The following is a 17,334-nucleotide window of genomic DNA, read 5'->3' as shown; positions in this document are numbered from 1 at the left end:
CCTGCTCTGAGGTGGTGTGTTCATGTGGCCCTGACTGTCGATGGATGCTGTGCAGATGAGTTATACACTGGCCCGATCCTCCTTTGCAATTAGAGGTCCATCAACCCCTTAACGTCTTATTCTGTGGTTATTACAAAGGACTAATTCATGTTATTTATAGAGGCAAGGAGAGGTAATGTTTTCCTCTTCCAAGCAAACCGTTTGGAAGTGTGTGTGTTTCTAGAGCAGAGATGGTTTTCATCAATAACATCAATAAAATGATTCCGCAGGCCTGCAGTGTGAATGTGAAATCCAGTAGAGGAGCAGTTGTTTTCACAGAGAGTGCTCCATGTTTTGTGCTTCTCTTGGTTTCTGACACTTTCTCTGGCCCTTGGCTATGTTTTATTCAGACCATCTGATTTTCTTTCTTCAGTTTCAACCCTATGTGCCCATTATCTTGATGGTAATTGATGGGTTGTGTTGAGTGTCAGAAAAGATCAGTTTGAAAGTGCAGACTTTAAGCTTGGAAGAACTATCTATGCCTAATCAGTGAGCAGAAATAAGCTTATTTTTCACAAATGAATCAGTCTGTCATTTGAACCCTTGAACTTTAGGCCCAAAGGTGAGCCCATACTTCAATTACACACCCTAATAACTACATAACTTACATCATTTACCTAATAAGTAGTTGTAATTAATAATGTGTCTACATCTGTTTTCAATCTATTCTCTATCTGTCACATCCGGTTTGTATAGTTAATTAATACAGACAGTAATTTTGTGGAAAAGAGTGGAAAACCTGTTGATTAAAAACACACAAAAGAAACCAATGGCAAGGTGCCTACTAGCTTCTGTTCTGTTCTAATGGTGGTAATGATTGTTTCTAATCAATAATCAATTGATGTCAGTAGTATAGGTCTTCCAGCAGGGGTCTCAAACTACCAGCCTGACATCTTCACACAGCCCATCATATATTTACAAAACATTCTTACATCGGTTTGTGTCATTTTTGGCACCTAAATATTAACATCTAAGAGGTAGACTTGCTTTACTCACCATGTACTATGGCTCATTATATCATATAAGCTGTACAAAATCAATTTAGACTGAGGCCTACATTGTTTAAATAGAACGCTGCATACAAGAGGAACAGTTGAAACGAAAACCTGATTCAGCAGGAGCGCTGCACACAGGCATGCTTATATTGCATCTGTAAGTCATCTATTATGATGATTTGGTTGATCTATTAGATCAATAGTTACTTAAATCTGCCTTTAGTGTCATTAAATCTGCCTTGTGAGTCATTCATGACATAGCAGTAGAAATAATGTGTCAGAATGAAGAAATGATTGCAAATTTAGCCTCTTTATCAACACGTCACTTACTACAACTTTACTTGCATTGAGCATGAATGCCCTGGCTATCACAATACAAGTCCCATATAATTCTACTAATAAATGCAAGTTTACTTTATTTAATCAAACACTAACTTTTTTATTAAACACACTTTGCCTTTATACTAATACTATTACAGTGTCTATGATATGAATACCACTGTGAGGGGGCAGGGAGCGTCGGGCAGAACTCAGCTGTGACTGAAAACACAGGGTACATTTCAGAGGGTATCCCTCTCTAAGGATTCAGTGTGAACATTGTGAGTGATCTATCCATTGCAGGAGGGGCTGAGCCAGCTGAACTAGGTCAAAGCCTGACTTTCCACTAGAGCTTCATTAGGTCCTCAAGGATGTTTTAGTCATTGTCAGTCATTGCTGAGCGGGTAAATGCAGATGAGTGGAGCAGTTATGATAGTCATGGAGGGGAATTAATGCCATTTGATCTGCTCTGTCAAACATAGCAAATTTCTCCTCTTTTTTGCCTGTTTTCACTCTTCCTACCTTCTGTTTTTTCTCTAATTGCACTAATATAGACAGTTTTGGCTGTTTACAGAGACATAGAGTGTTACATTTACACCTCTCTTTCGTTGTATCCCATTGCACTGTGGACAGGCCAACAGTAAATGCACAGTCAAGAACAATCCTGTTTATGGTGCACGCTTTTTCTCTCTATCAATTTGAAGCTTCGTCACTGAGCTTTTTGATCTCAGGAGCTCAGCCTTGAAAAAGTCTCCTTGTAGATGACTGATCTTTGAGCTTTTCCGGTTTATACCACCATCAAATGAAACTGTGATGTTCGTGCTTTGGATTTAAGTACCTTGATTTTTTGAAGTTCTGTCTTATTGCTGTTCACTTCATCTGCTCTATTGTGTCTGTATTTGCTAATGAAGGCGGCTGTGTGTTTAAGATGAATTGGCTGGTTACCAAGGCTATAGCAATGCAGAGACATTACTGTTGAAAGACTGTCATTCTCTTAATATGATTATAATTCAGTCCTTCACAAAGAATATTCTAGAAGTATTATGTATTCTAAACAACCATGGTTTAGTTTGACCAGTTTTGATCTTTTATTATGCCAGTGAAAATGTGTTGTGCCTTTACATATATGTTTAATTTATGTAAAGGTATAGACTTTGTGATTGTATTTACAGTCAAGACAGAATTGCCACCACTCCTCCAAAATGCATTGCATCTTTCTTTGTATGTTGTGATCAGGATGATACAGTAAGACAGGGGTTGCCATGTAGGGCTGAACGAGTTTGGCAAAATATCTAATTGCAATTTTTCTGACCAATAATGCAATTGCAATAGTTTTCTCTAAAATGAGGTAGCCTTTTTATGGCTATGGAGACTAGTGTACCCTTTCACTGGCCTGAGCCTTAAACACTTAACACAGTGCACCAGCCTGCCAGTTGTTTGTGGTTATGATGTCACAGGACATGGATATTTGGTTGTGTTTGATTTGTCAAATTCATCTAAAAGCAGTTCACAAGCTCCATGTTTTTTGGTTGAATTTCCCTACTTAAAATAAAATAAAATAAAAAAAACTTTAAAAATTGCGCTCTTTCAAATTGCGATTTCGATATAAAAATGATTAATCTTCCAGCCCTACCCCCAGGCAAATATAGACATTAAAACCATTTTCCCCGCTTTCTGTATATGAGTAGGATAAGGCTCCTTTAAAGTCTAATGAGCCTGACTGGGTGTTCGAGCCCCCTCTATAGGATGTGAATGTGTATGTAAGAGCAGCTGTCTCTATGTGTCTCTGTCCCCTCCTCCTCTCTCTCCCAGAGATCAAATGGGTTGCTCGCCCTGTTCCCTTGTGTCTTTCATTGTAAACGGCGCTAGTCCTGGAGGAGAGTGGAGGAGAGGAGCTTGTTAACCGCTTGTTGCTCTCAACTATGCATATAGAGTGAAGTCATACCTTCCATGGCTTGTTTTGCTCACCGGTGATGTCATTGGCAGCCAATCAGCAGGCGGTGCTGCAGTAGGTAGAACATGCAGGAGAGGAGTCTGGGCTATATGCATGGGGGACGCGCTGGCAGCAGTGCGCCGCTCATCAGCACATCATTATGGCCGATGGATGGAAGAGAGAGAAAGAGAGAGAAAACAGTGGCAACTGAGAATATTTATTCAAACTGCGGGCTTCATCATTCAACTCTGCAGCCTTTTGTGACATGTCTCAGTATGGAAATGAAATAATGCAGCTGAATAAGGCAGCATTTTTTTTCAATCTGCTGTGTCAGATGTCCTGTTTAACCAGTTACAGTCCCATAGTCTTGTAGACTTTGGACATTATCCTGTACTGTGGTTAGAAATAATTTGCTACAACAGCATTTTCTAAATGAGATGATTTCTAAATGAGAAATATCATCTAAATCAGATGATATTTAAGTCTGCACTGATTCATTTGTTTCCTGAGTACAGTTACTTACTGGCATATTTGAATTTTCCTGGCTGTTTTGTTCCGTTTTCCTCTTTATATTATTTGTTTTTCTTATATATATATATATATATATATATATATATATATATATATATATATATATACACACACACACACACACATACACACACACACACACACACATACAGCAGAGTCTGTATAGCTGTAGCCTGTGTTAAGGTGATTATGTCAGTTAGTCTTTTATTCAGCTGTGACCTCTAGCCAAGGTGACTCCTGCTTCTAAGAGCACTGAGGAGGAAAAACATTTGCTTTTAGCATCCTGAGCTTCAGCTGGGAGAGATGATATTTATCAGTGTCTGTTTCAGTGATTCTCATCTGTGTTTACAGAACACTTTAATAAATCCACAGCAGAATCAAGTGTAAGAGTGGGTTGAAGCCAATTATTTAATGCCTATTTTGTCTTTTCCATTAGAGATTTTGCACTGCCCATGCCTTCCTAATATTAATTCCAAAGCATAAAACACATAATATAAATAGCATCATTTTATATTTTATGAATTCCTTTATAATGGGGGCAGTCGTAGGGAACCAGCCTTGTGACCAGAAGGTCGTCGGTTCGATCCCCAGAGCCGATAGCACATGACTGACGTGTCCTTGAGCAAGACACCTAACCCCCAACTGCTCCCCGGGTGCTGTGGATTGGGATGCCCACTGCTCTGGGCAAGTGTGCTCACTGCCCCCTAGTGTGTGCTCACTAGAGTGTATGTGGTGTTTCACTTCACGGATGGGTTAAATGCGGAGGTGAAATTTCCCTGTTGTGGGACTAATAAGGGTCACTTAATCACTTAATAATGTGTTAATAGGGCTACATGATTTGGATAAAATGCCATATTATAACAGTATTACTGCATATTGCAGTTCTGATTTGCCTGATTTGCCTTGCATATTGGTGAACCCTCAATGTAACATTTAGCAGTTTTAGTTTAGGCTAGGTTAGATGCATGCAGTAAGTGTCCCATGGTTGGTTAGAAGCTCATTTGCATATTGCAAACTTCTGTCAGTATTACAAAGGCTATTATCATGATAACAGATATTAAATGATGGATTGTGCAGCTCTGTATATTAAAGAGGAATTCCACAGAATTCTCCAAATTCCTTGTAATTAAATCTAATGTACAGATTTAGAGAAACTTACCAAGTCAGAGTTGTTAAAGGGGAATTGCAATGATTTTACTCAATTTTTCATTTTTCAATCATTGAGATGTGTATAAAGTCATTCAGAGTGGTGTGCAGAGATTAATTGTAAGGTTACTAGCTCTATTTTCTTCAAGGTGATGTTGATAGGATCCAGGTCATGCAATATCTAATGCATTTTAATAATTTTATTAGCAGTTCAGAGTCACCAGTGAACCTACATGTTTACATGTAGTGTTGATAATGATAAAATAGTGGTAAAGCAGGGGGAAAAAAGTTTTCTTTAGGGGCATTAAACTCCTTGGATGTCTGGTTCTTTACCATTTAATTCTTCAGAAAGTTTGAAAAAACCATTGGGATTCCCCTTCAACATTGGTGGTGATATGTGCCAGATGCTCAATGTACATACAGAATATTAATACATGAAAACATTAGTAATATTTTCTGGTTACTGAGACTTTGATTGATGATAGCTTTGAGATGTGACTTTGGTCTAAAAAGTATTTTTTAGTGCATTCATAGTGGACAGATAAATGCAGGGCGTTGTAAAATAGTGCCCAAAGAAAGACACTTTCTTTATATTTACAACTAGTTTACCATTATCAATATTACATATAAAACTCAGGTTCACTGGCTATTTTGGACAGTAAATAAAATGGCTGTATCTCTGTGTAGACATCATGGCCCCTGGTTCCTTTCACCTTCAAACAAATTCGAAGTCAGAAAGGTTCACATCAAATAAATGGCTTTGTTCACATTCCAAAAATTTAGAAAAATCTGTGGAATACTCCTTTAATCAGATATTTCATGAGCAATGCTGAGTATTTCTGTGGTGCTCTGTGTGCAGCAGATCTCAGCCAGGGTTGAGTAAACAGGGATGAATGAGTGTGTGTATTGATTTGTAAAATAGCTACACTATATCCGGTTATAGAGTTTACTCATGCAAGAATTAACTGAAAATCTATGCTTTGGCAGAACACATATCCTGGAGTCTTTTAGTGACATAGATTTGCTATCTAACCAGCCTCTTTCATGGTCAAATTGTACTGAAGGTATGTTGCTTTGGTCATGGCACTGTGAAAAGAATTCTTTTTTTTTTTTTAACGAAAGAGAGGTAGTCTTTCAACATTGGTAAAGTATTAAAATTTGCCATTCATTCACTTGTCCACATGTTCTGTAGGTGGAAACTAAACTGCAGAAACTAACAAATATGCAGCCATTATTTTGGAGATGGCATAAAAACCAATGCACTTGTACATATCTGCCAGTTCAGGCTATTGAGGCCATTTAAGTGTTTCGGACTAGGCTGCTTTCTGAAGGAGACACAGTACAGGGCAGCCAGTTAGAGCAGAGGTCATTTACATTTACTTGATGCAAATGTGTACATCATTTCCACATCAATAAAATATATTACATTAGCACAGATATTGCTGACAAAAGTAAGTAAATGAAAGACAGAAGTGTGTTATGTAATACATTTTAATTATGTGGAAATGATGCACGTTGAAATCAGTTAAATTCAGTGCACTACTTTTCCAAAGACCTATATAATGGACCCATAAGGAACTCATAAAGTGCTTAGTGAGTTTGAGTGTAAGTGTTCCTAGTACAGTGGATGGTGGGTGTATAGACTGCACTTCTGCCACTTTTTTCCATGTGTTGGTGAATGATGTCCATTGAGTGGGTCTGTGTGTGTTGCTGCAGGTGCCCACGGAGCCAGAGAGGAGCCCCAGTTTGTGACGGCCCGTGCTGGGGAGACCGTGGTTCTGGGATGTGACGTGGCCCACCCGCTCAACGGCCAGCCCTACGTGGTGGAGTGGTTCAAGTACGGAGTCCCCATCCCCTTCTTCATCAACTTCCGCTTCTACCCTCCCCATGTGGATCCGGAATACGCCGGTGAGCTTCCAGAATCATGACATTAGTCTATGTGTGTGTACATTAGCCATGCACACACACACATGCACATTGTTTTTATACCTTTTTTAGAATATGAACATTTTGTTGCTTTTGGGGAAAAAAAAACTTTGTATGTGCATTTTTTTTTTTTTTTTCAGTTTTTGAGATAGTTTGAAAATGCCGTGTTGGCCTTTACATTGGTTGTAAATTTCATAGAGAATGGATCAAAATAAAAAGCCCAAAAGTATTTATTAAAAAAGTCCTATTCCAGTGACTTACATTAAAAGCAAAGCATTTTATTTCCTTTTCCTGTAACTTTATTATTTACAAGCTTAGATACAAGGTTTTATTCTGACACCAGCGATATGTATGTAAAAACTAGAGGTGCACCGACCATGAATTTCTATGGTCAGTTTGATTTCTGATTACTTTGTAGCCAAATGGTCAATGGCAGTTTTTTGGCTGATTTTTATTTGTCAAAACTCACACTGTGTGAGCAAAATGAATCCATATACTGATTCATTTTGTTCACACAGTGTGAATTTTGACAAATAAAATCATCCAAAATCAACCATTAAACAAACAAACATGCACACAAACAGAGCATACTTCACTACACTGAGCCTCATACTATAACATTATTAATGCTCGTTAATAAATTAACCCCTTAAACCAGTGTTTCTTAATCCATTTCTTGGCAGGTCACAGCGCTGCACAGTTTCAGGTATCTCTTGACTCAACACTCCTTATTCAGCTCGTTAACTGATTATGGAGCCCTTCATGAGCTGGATCAGTGCAGTGTACAGTGCTGTGGGTCACCAGAAACAAGATTAAAAAACACTGCCTTGAGCCCTAGAAGCCTGTATGTAGTCACGCACTTTGGTTCCTTACTTTGTAATAAGATTGATAGCTGCATTATAGGCCTGGAGTTCAAGAGGTTTAATATGCAGATTCTTTGCCAAGAATGTAATGCAGAGATGCCACATTATTAATGCACCATGCACTTATGTAGTGTGGATAGTCTTTAGCATTTATATATACTGTAAGTGAATACTGTATTTTTTCCTTCTGGGGTAAATAGTCCTTAGCTTCATTTGTGCACATTGAAAATGTACTGAACACAATTAGCCAAATCTAGTAGAAATGGCTTCATTCCAATTAGAATATTTTCACTGTTGTTCTAATAAGTAATAAGAAAAGACTGAAAAGTAATCTGTGAATAGTTGTAAGCCATGCAGGAGATTAGTTTCAGTCTACATCAGATAAAAAGCTTCTCCATTAAAACATCTGAACAATTACAGGCTTTTTGGTGCAACAAATGAAAATCCCTAATACAAACCTTAATTCAAAGAAATGCAAAGAAACAGATAGCAGGGATTTGTACATCTGTTTAGAGCTGTATTTAAACAAAAACTGTGCAAAGACAGGATATTCAGTGTTACACCTTTTTTAATTTAAAGCATTTTTATTTTAATTTCATTTTAATTTAAATTTAAAATTTAAGACATGGGACATTGTAAAATGTACAAAAAGCCTCTTAAACAGGCGATGCAATCGTGCTCAGGTAAAAAAGAAGCATCCAGCAAAGGGCGAGGCTCGTCAGTTTGCCAAAAAATGGGTCGATCAGATCAGTTTTAGGTATTTCACACTCTCAGGGAACCCAGAGAATCTCTGGATGTAAAAGGCAAGGCCAATGAAAAGGTGTGTATGTGAAGTGCAGTATACCAGAATTACAGGATGTATTAACTGTTTTTACCTTTCATAAAAATATGTCCTACAGTTTCCTAAAACACAATGTTGTAACACAACCCTTTATTCAAAAACGTGTTGGATACAGCACATAGCAGCCCAGACCTCCAGCAAGGTGCGTGATATGTAATGATCAAATGTAAGAATGTAGGAATTACTCCATTGATAGAGAGTTGGAGACAGAAAGGGCATCATTTGAGAGCATGTCAGATTTATGAAAGCAAAGAATAGTTTATCAGATGTCGCTAAGGGCAGGATATGCAATTTTAATGGATTGTGCTCATGCTGAATGATAATGAGATCGAAAGGAAATTTTTCCCTTTCACACTCACTCTTGAAATCTCGGCTGAATTTTCCAACAGCAGCTTTAACATATTCCTCAACACCAAGCAGAAATTTTGAAACGTTGGCAAAAGGATTAAGATATTCAGACCCCCAGCAGCTCTATCAAGCACTGTGTGCCTAGCTTCAGAGTGTATTGCATACAAATGTGTGTTACCTAAATGTGCTGTAGACTAGCTCTCTGCAGTGCATGCTGCAACACTATTATCTTTCTAAAGTGACTGTGTTCATTAGTAATCACAGGAGGAGCACAGCAGTATAGAAAATCAGAGAAACACAGTATTCACCAGTATATAATGTAGTCATAGACATCAGTTCTTGTGTTCTTGATATAGATACAACAAACAACATAGAACATACAATGCAATCAGGTGTATAAAGAATTGTAATGTATGATCCTTCCAGTTATTTGTTATCTCAAAGGAAGAACAAAGCAGAAGCTAATAATGCATATTTTTGTAGTCATGCCTTTCAAAACAATTGCACTGCTGCCAGTCATGTACATAAAATCATGCACATGCTGGTCAGCATCTGGTCAAGTCCACATCAACCATCAGAATGGAGAAAAATCTGGTTCCCCTTCTGTCAGCCAAGAACAGAAAACTGAGGCTTCTCTGGGCACAGCATCGCCAAAACAGGCCAGTTGCAGATTGTAAAACATAGTCTTGTCTGATGACTCTTGATTTCTGCTGAGGCACACGGATGGTAGGATCAGATTTTGGTACCAACAGCATGAATCCATGGACCCAGTCTGCCTTGTGTCAATAGTCTAGGCTGGTGGAGGTGGTGTAATTGTGTAGGGAATCTTTTCTTGGCACACTTTGGGCCTGTTTATATTAATCAATTATTGCTTGAATGCCACAACCTATTTGAGTATTGTTGCTGACCATCTACATCCCTTCATGGCCACAATTTACTCATCTTCTTATGAATACTTCCAGCATGATAATGCACCATGTCACAAAGAAAAAGTTGCCTCAAACTGGTTTAATGAACATGACAATGACTTTGATGTTCTTCAGTGGCATCCACAGTCTCTTTATCTGAATCCAACACCTCTGAGAAGTGATAGAACAAGAGATTCACAGAGAGAAAGGAGCAGTTCTAAAATCTTGTGGAATTCATGTCACATAGAGTTCAGGCTGTTTTGAGGGCAAAGAGAGGTCCTGCCTGGTGTTAGTGTAGTGTCCCTAAAGTGCTCAGTGAGTGTATATGTATTATCAGGCTCACAATCATCAAAATGGCTACAGTTTTGTTGTCATTTCCTCCTCCCCACAATAAATAAAGTAAAAAATAAGTAAAATATTGTGGAAATATTAAGAAAAGCCCCTGCAAATACTGTGAGATCCTGGTGAGACAGACTATATAGAGGGAACATAGAGAAAAAGGTGGGTAAGTGTCTATTTTACATGGGATGATACCATTGCATGTGATTTGGTGTGTTATTAAATGACTAACTAAATAAATGACTCTAGCAACTTGGCAGCAGAGAGCTATGTTAGGTCATGAATAAAGCAACATTTAGTCTTAGTGATCCCTCATCCTCTGGACATAAGACCACTTTCATACAGCACCACATTTCCTCTGATCTAAGGCAGGCGCCCATTCCTGTAGACTAGCGTCTCCTCTCCATCACATAGTGCTGCTTTGTTTGGGCCTGTGTGTCTGAAACATGGGCAGTGCTGTCAGTGGTCACAGTTCACTGTAGACTAAAAAGAGTCGTCTCACTCAGAACAGGCCGGTCGATGTGCTCCAGACAAGCTTACTCTTTCATCTCCCACAAAAGGGCCATTCCTCATCAACTGCTCACTGAATGAAGTTTAAGAATGACGATTGACATGCCTCTGTTTGAGCTAAGTCGAGACTGTACAGAGGGTGCAGTTATCACTGGAAATGGCCCAAGATGGCAGATAACTAAGAGCTTTGTCAAGTTCATTAATAGTAAATGCATTGTTCTGGGAATGATGTCTTTTTGGTCCCTGAACATCTGTGCTGAACAGATATACCATGCTAAAGGCCTGCTTTAGCAGCAAAAATGTCATATAAAGAAAGCTGTGTCTGTATTAGTGCTTCTGTGCCTATATTTTTAAAAAGGAAACAGTCACCTTCTCTAGTCCTCTTTCTTTAAAAAGAGCACTGAGAGAGAGAGAGAGAGAGAGAGAGAGAGAGAGAGAGAGAGAGAGAGAGAGAGAGCAGCTTGAAGCAAGGCTGCTGTATTGACCTCTACAGCTCCTCCAGAATGTCTCCACCTGAGGACTATCTTTAACCAGCAGTGTGTCAGTGTTGTTTCTCCTGCTCCTGTCACCACTTCAGCATTGCTCTAAAGGCATCCCATGACTTTCCACTGTTCTCCTTTTGCTACCCTGCTGCCGTAACCCATTTTTCTATTTCCAGCCCAGCTGTATTGATCTGTAAGGTCTCCAGGAAGTGGTGGCATGAGCTTGAAAATACAAGTGCTAGTAGAAGATAAACCTTTCACCCAAATCTACCTAAAAGATCAGTTTGGAGAGTCTCTATCAATGATTTGAGTGAGCAACTTGAAAGAGACCTTCCAGCCTAAATAGACGTCATGCCATCTGAAACATGATCCTAAGATGCTCACTTCTCAGCTTACTTCTCTGAAAGTGAAGATGTCTTTGGTCTTTGAGCTGTCTATGTGGTTGTGTAGTTGATCCTGGCCTGTCTCAGAGGACATAACAGTCATAAGTGGAGCTTTGCAGACAGACTGATAGTGATACTGCAGCCACGTTATGGCAGTGAAACAGCTCTGTGTCACCATGAGAGAGAAATGTGGGAGAAGCATCTGGAGCTCTGTCATCATTAACACTCCAGAGATCCACTGGCTGAGTGTTACTGCTGACCCATACTGTAACTCAAAAAATACTGTACACACATGGTCATCATCACTGTCACACAGTGGTGAATCGTGACTATTGGATCTAGGCCTTGACTTAGGGGCCTATATATCAATAAATGACACAAATGCAATAATTGCTAATTTCTTCTAGTTCTCTTAGAGGTTTCACATTGTATGTTAGCACTGAGATAATGCTTGATACATTTGAGGCTATTCTGCATTTTACACAGGCATTTCAAGCTTCAAAACAATATTAATGTTACTGTTTTACAGTGACTTTCAATAAAGAGCTGTGACTGTTTTCTATTTCTAACAACCAACTCAAACCTTGTTAGTCTAGAGCTGGCATTTGCAGTCATTGACACATCTAGGCATAGAGTCAAAGTTTTCCACTCTAATTTGTTCCCATTGTTCAATCAAAACATGAATTGGAATGTCCCTTTCCAATTAACAGCAATGATTTTGAGATGCTCAAGTAGGCAGTTAAACTAACTTTAAGGCCAACTGTCCAGCTCCTGAAGTCCTAACCAATGGGAGAGATACATTGCCTGTATGTACTTAAATACCATGGGAAAATAATCCTGATTAGACAGTTTTCCATAGTGCAATTCAAGATTTTAGCCCTTTTATTCCCTTTCTTAAGTATGTAAACTTAAATATTTGCAGTTTGAATACAGCATAATGATTATATTAATTAAAATTAGTTTTTTTTTGTACCAGTTAACTTCAGCTGCTCTTTACATCATGTGAATATTTCTGTCTGACATATTGTGATGTGGTGACAGAGTACCAGCCGCTTGCAGATAAGAAGATAAAATAATGGAAACAATACCTTGCAACGCTCAAATGATAAGATTGTGCTTATATACACACTAGAGCTTCTTCAGAGTAACTAGGCACAGGTGCGAACAGTCAGTAGTCGGGGATTGCGATCTCTGATAGGACTGCCACAGAGTCATGTGATCCTCCGTAGCATTCTGGGTGTTGGAGTCAGCTAAGATGGATTCTGAGTTCCCATGCTCTGTCATGTGATTTCCCAGAGTGCTCTGGGAGATTGAGTCCAGTCCTCTTTCAGAGACGGTCGAAGGCGAGACTCATATATACCAACAGAAATTATGATTTTATTCTTTTTTGTCGTTATGCATTAAAGATAACGTTAAAAATAATTGCTGCATTATGGCTGAAATGTCTGCTTTTGTTCATATAATTGCTTTTGTGCCATTATATATTTAGGATTACATTTCTCTGAGGTGCTAATCCCAATTTATATATTTTCTAAATCTGCATGTATTGGCCTTGGCATTGACATCAACAGATAGGAACTACTTTATATTGAGATCAGCTCAAAACTCTATATCAGCAAACATATAATATCCATATGCATATGTATATGCATATCCTATTCACAAAATCATGTTAATAGTATATTTTCAGTGTCATAAGAAGATCTCTGCAATTTAAGAGGTATTAATCCATTGTAATATTTTATTCAAGTCATTTTGGACCACCTTAGTTGGTCTATTTATAATAAAAATATACACACACTATAAAGAGCAGCTTATATTTACATATTGTAAAAAAAGATGATATATAAAACAAGGTTTTCTAATGACAGTAACAATACCGATGTTTTATTTATGGAACAGGCCACAGTATTACACTACCTTCACCATTAAAAAAAGTTCTCAGAAGAGTAAGAGGCCTTTATAATATCCCTGTCTTCTGTTATCTTTATTGCGAATTTGCCTTTGCCTAAGCCGATATCGTTGCCCGCCATCTGTTTTGAGCAGTTGCCAGAACTCAGAGAAAAAGGCACAAATCCCCTTCACTGCTTGACCCTTGAAGACTGCAAGCATTGCTGGCAACCTAGGCTGCTAGGAGCACAATGTCTTGATGGATTTGCCTGTATCTGCTGTGGCTAGAGTTGTGTTTTTCCTCCATGGAGCTGGGAATAGAGTGTCAGAAATGACCACGGGCCATGACTGTTCTCCCATCGCTCATCTCCCAATCCCCCCTTACAGAGACAGCCCAGACTCTCTGACCTAATACTGGAGTCACCAAACAAGGCCCTCATCCATGCTCTGCAGCGGCGGGTACAGGCTGTGTGTGTGTGCACTCAGGCGGAAAGACAAACGCTTAGATTTCATTACTGAAGCAGAGCTGTGTAATAACCTCCAGCACTTCACACACTGGTTCACCCAGGGCTCACTCTCAGTGTTTACATGTGTCATGTACTGTTGATGGTTTCTGTTGTGGTTATAATTATACAAGCATAAGTGGGTATATGTGCAAGTCATATCGCCACCTGCAGGCATTTGATGGTAGTTTCTAACTTTCTATGTTGTCGTTTGAATACGTTAGTCAAGTCAAGTCAAGAGGCTATTGTTTTCTTATTGTTAATTGTCACGTTAATGTTTTCTCTGCCTAACACACCCACTTCAATTCAGTTGCATTAGGGCTTGTCAATATTAGCTGATTAATAAATTAGAGCAGGAAAACACCATAATTTGCAGGGAAAGACTCCAGGACCAGGGTAGGAACCATTGCCCCCGAATCTCTTGGTTTTCTTTCTTTCTAAAGCATTTGTTCCATTTGATTTCAAACTACCAAAACTGAGAAGAGTAGTCTAATTCAGTACTCAAGCAAAAGTTGTTACATAATATATGGATTTAAGTTGAAGAGAAACTAGTCTTTTTCCTGGTGCTCTTTGATTATGTCTCAAAAGTACCAGGAAGAAGGCTTGTTTCTCTTCCACCTTAAACCTTAAGTACTAAGTACATTTTTCAGGTGCTGCAGTGGAACGTCTTATTACATCTATAAGCACAGGAACTGAAGATTGTCAGGTGCTATTCAGATGTTTTTGGGATCTTTTACTCTAAAAACATGTTATAAAATAAAGCATTAAAACAGTCCGGGGGCTTAACCAAGAGAACAGAATGACATAAAATACAAAAAAAGAGTAATTCAATATAAATGGCTGAGTTGGCACAGTTAATTGTAGATCACTTTCTACACAAAGTATTGTACTAAAAAAAACTCAAAATGCTTTACTTCCCCAGGACGAGCCAGCCTGCATGGAAAGTCATCTCTGCGGATTGAGAGGGTGCGCTCGGACGACCAGGGCTGGTACGAGTGCAAGGTTCTGATGCTGGAGCAGCAGTACGACACTTTCCACAATGGCAGCTGGGTGTACCTCACAGTGAATGGTGAGTTTCTGTTTTTCTTTCGTTACAGGCTTTGTTTACTTTTCAAAGCTGTATAGGATGTTTAAATCACTGTATTTTATCACTTTCATTGCCATCCAGTGTCAGCAGTGTGCCAGCAGTGGCTAAAGTTGCTAAAAGATGCTAAAATATACATGCAGAACCATGTCATATATGTCATTAGTTTTGCTAAGGGTCATCAATTTCTAAGGGTCAACTTGCCTTGTGTGTAATAATCAGGCTTGAAGTAAAGTGAGGGGTGTCTCCCACTTCTCTATTGGCTTTTGGCAAGGAATCTGGTGGGTTTTTCAACATGGCTAAGAGCTGCACATTTTGATAGTAAGGAAATTTAATTGAAACGCAGAGTTGCCAACATATATATATATATATATATATATATATACACACACACAGTGGGCCACCAGGAAATGCTGTGCTGGTAAAGCCCAAGAATTTGAGTAACTTGGCATTGGTAACTTGAGACATTTTATAGAATGCAATGCATAAATATAAACTCAAAACTTTCTGAATGGTAATTACAAGTTGGAGGACCTTTCATATTTTCTATTTAAATGTCTTAAACTTTGTATTTCTGACTTAATCGAGTACACAGCATATGGTAATGGTCCTGTATCAATGAACCAGAACACCACAGCTCCCATTGCCAGGACAGCAGACACCCAAATCCCCAAAACTTCTTGCAGTACATTGGCTACAGCCCTGCAAGACGTAGCTTGGGGGATTTCCTTGCTCTTGCAGTGAACGCTCAACTCTGAAAATTTCAGAAGCTTGCTTTGCCTTCCCTTCCTGCAGCATCTGCTGAGAATCTAACGGAGCATTTACATCTGAGATTACACTGGGAAGCAGGCAGGTTTTGCTTATTGTGGCTACGAATTGAGGTCGTTGTATCACATTTCTAAATCTGGATGACCCATCTCACTGTCTCGTACTGTGTAGACTGGAGCAGTGTTGGGTTTGTGTTTGTGCTTGTGTGTGTGTGAGAGAGAAGGGAGCACTGGTTGTCTGTGTGAAGGCAGATTGAAAAATACTGATTTTCCTTATCGGCTGGCCCTGCAACAGAGGGGGGAAAGTATGAAACGACAAGAGCCCTGCAGCAATCTGCCTGTGAGTGTGTATGTGGGTATGAGTGTGTGTGTGTGTGTGTGTGTGTGTGTACTGAGTCTGGTCTTAAATCTGGCAGCTCAGCACAGACAAGGTGGAGTGTTGACAGGCCAGTTTATCAGAAGTGTGTGTGTGTGTGTATGTGTGTGTGTGTGTGTGTGTGTGTGTGAGCCCCCTGTCCCTCCACAGCCCAATATGACTAACACACTAACATCAGTGCTGTTTGTCTCTGAGAGCACAACTCTGCTCTATCAACAGTCACATTATAACAGCAGCAGTCTATACAGCAAGGGCTGAACTCAGCGCTAGACAATACTGACAAAATTCAGCATGACAATATTTTTCTGATGTGTCATTATGTCCTGATAGTTTGCATTAATAACATTGATGAGCTCCATACTTACATACATGGTATAGCATGTTTTGATTGGGAAGGCTTTATCACTTCAACACATTTAAAGTGCGTGAAATCTTTATTTATTAGTTGCGAAGCACCTCATGGAACTGGCTTATAACTAACTAATGAACTAACCAACTAACAAACTAACTAACTAAATATCTTTCGCTCCCTTAATCACTGCACATTCTCCATAAGGAAGTGCCATTAGCAATCATATTGCTTATGAAGCTTCATAATGGTGGTGCTCGTGTCAGTAATACTGTGTGACCTTGTCCTTATGTTTATATATGTTTGTGTGCCCAAAACAGCCAACCGTCTAATGTTGACGAGTTTAATCCCTGGTGATGCTACAGCCATCTGTGGCTGGGAGTCCAAGAGAGCACAATTGGCCTCGCTCTCTGGGTGGATAGGATGACCCCGCCTGTCCCGCCATCACTCAGTGCAATGCTAGTCAGTACAGGCTGTTAGCTGTGTTAGCTGATGCAACAGACCTTGTGGTTGGCACTTTCTGAAAACATTGTGTAAGCGGCAGTTTGAAAAGATGCGTTGGTTGTGAAAATGTGAAATTTATAAGCAATGTACGTAAAATAAGCTCCTCCCCTCTCCTCACTCACTTTATCCTAATTGGATTTAGACTAGATGCCTAGTTTAAGTCATAGTTTCCATGATTCAGAGAAACTCAGGACAGCAAGGGGCACACCACTGTATCACTGTTTCAGACATTTGCGCGCTATCACTGTCATTCAGAACATATGACAGAACACTTTGTGCCTCTATTTCATACTTAATCT

At 39.2% G+C, this 17,334-nt stretch overlaps 1 protein-coding gene across 6 annotated transcripts in view; it reads left to right on the top strand.

Annotated features, from left to right (window-relative positions):
• Positions 1 to 17,334, top strand: part of igsf9bb (immunoglobulin superfamily, member 9Bb) — a 153,170-nt gene that overhangs the window by 27,451 nt on the left and 108,385 nt on the right. For all 6 annotated transcript variants that reach the window (XM_037545910.1, XM_037545909.1, XM_017698557.2 and 3 more), the window contains exons 2-3: positions 6,679 to 6,870; positions 14,878 to 15,024. In XM_037545910.1, the coding sequence (XP_037401807.1) occupies positions 6,679 to 6,870; positions 14,878 to 15,024 (339 nt within the window). The remainder of the gene's footprint in view (positions 1 to 6,678; positions 6,871 to 14,877; positions 15,025 to 17,334) is intronic.

This window comes from Pygocentrus nattereri, chromosome 16 (genome assembly GCF_015220715.1).
Source record: "Pygocentrus nattereri isolate fPygNat1 chromosome 16, fPygNat1.pri, whole genome shotgun sequence".
Lineage (NCBI taxonomy): Eukaryota > Metazoa > Chordata > Actinopteri > Characiformes > Serrasalmidae > Pygocentrus > Pygocentrus nattereri.
This window is presented reverse-complemented; position numbering and strand designations above follow the sequence as displayed.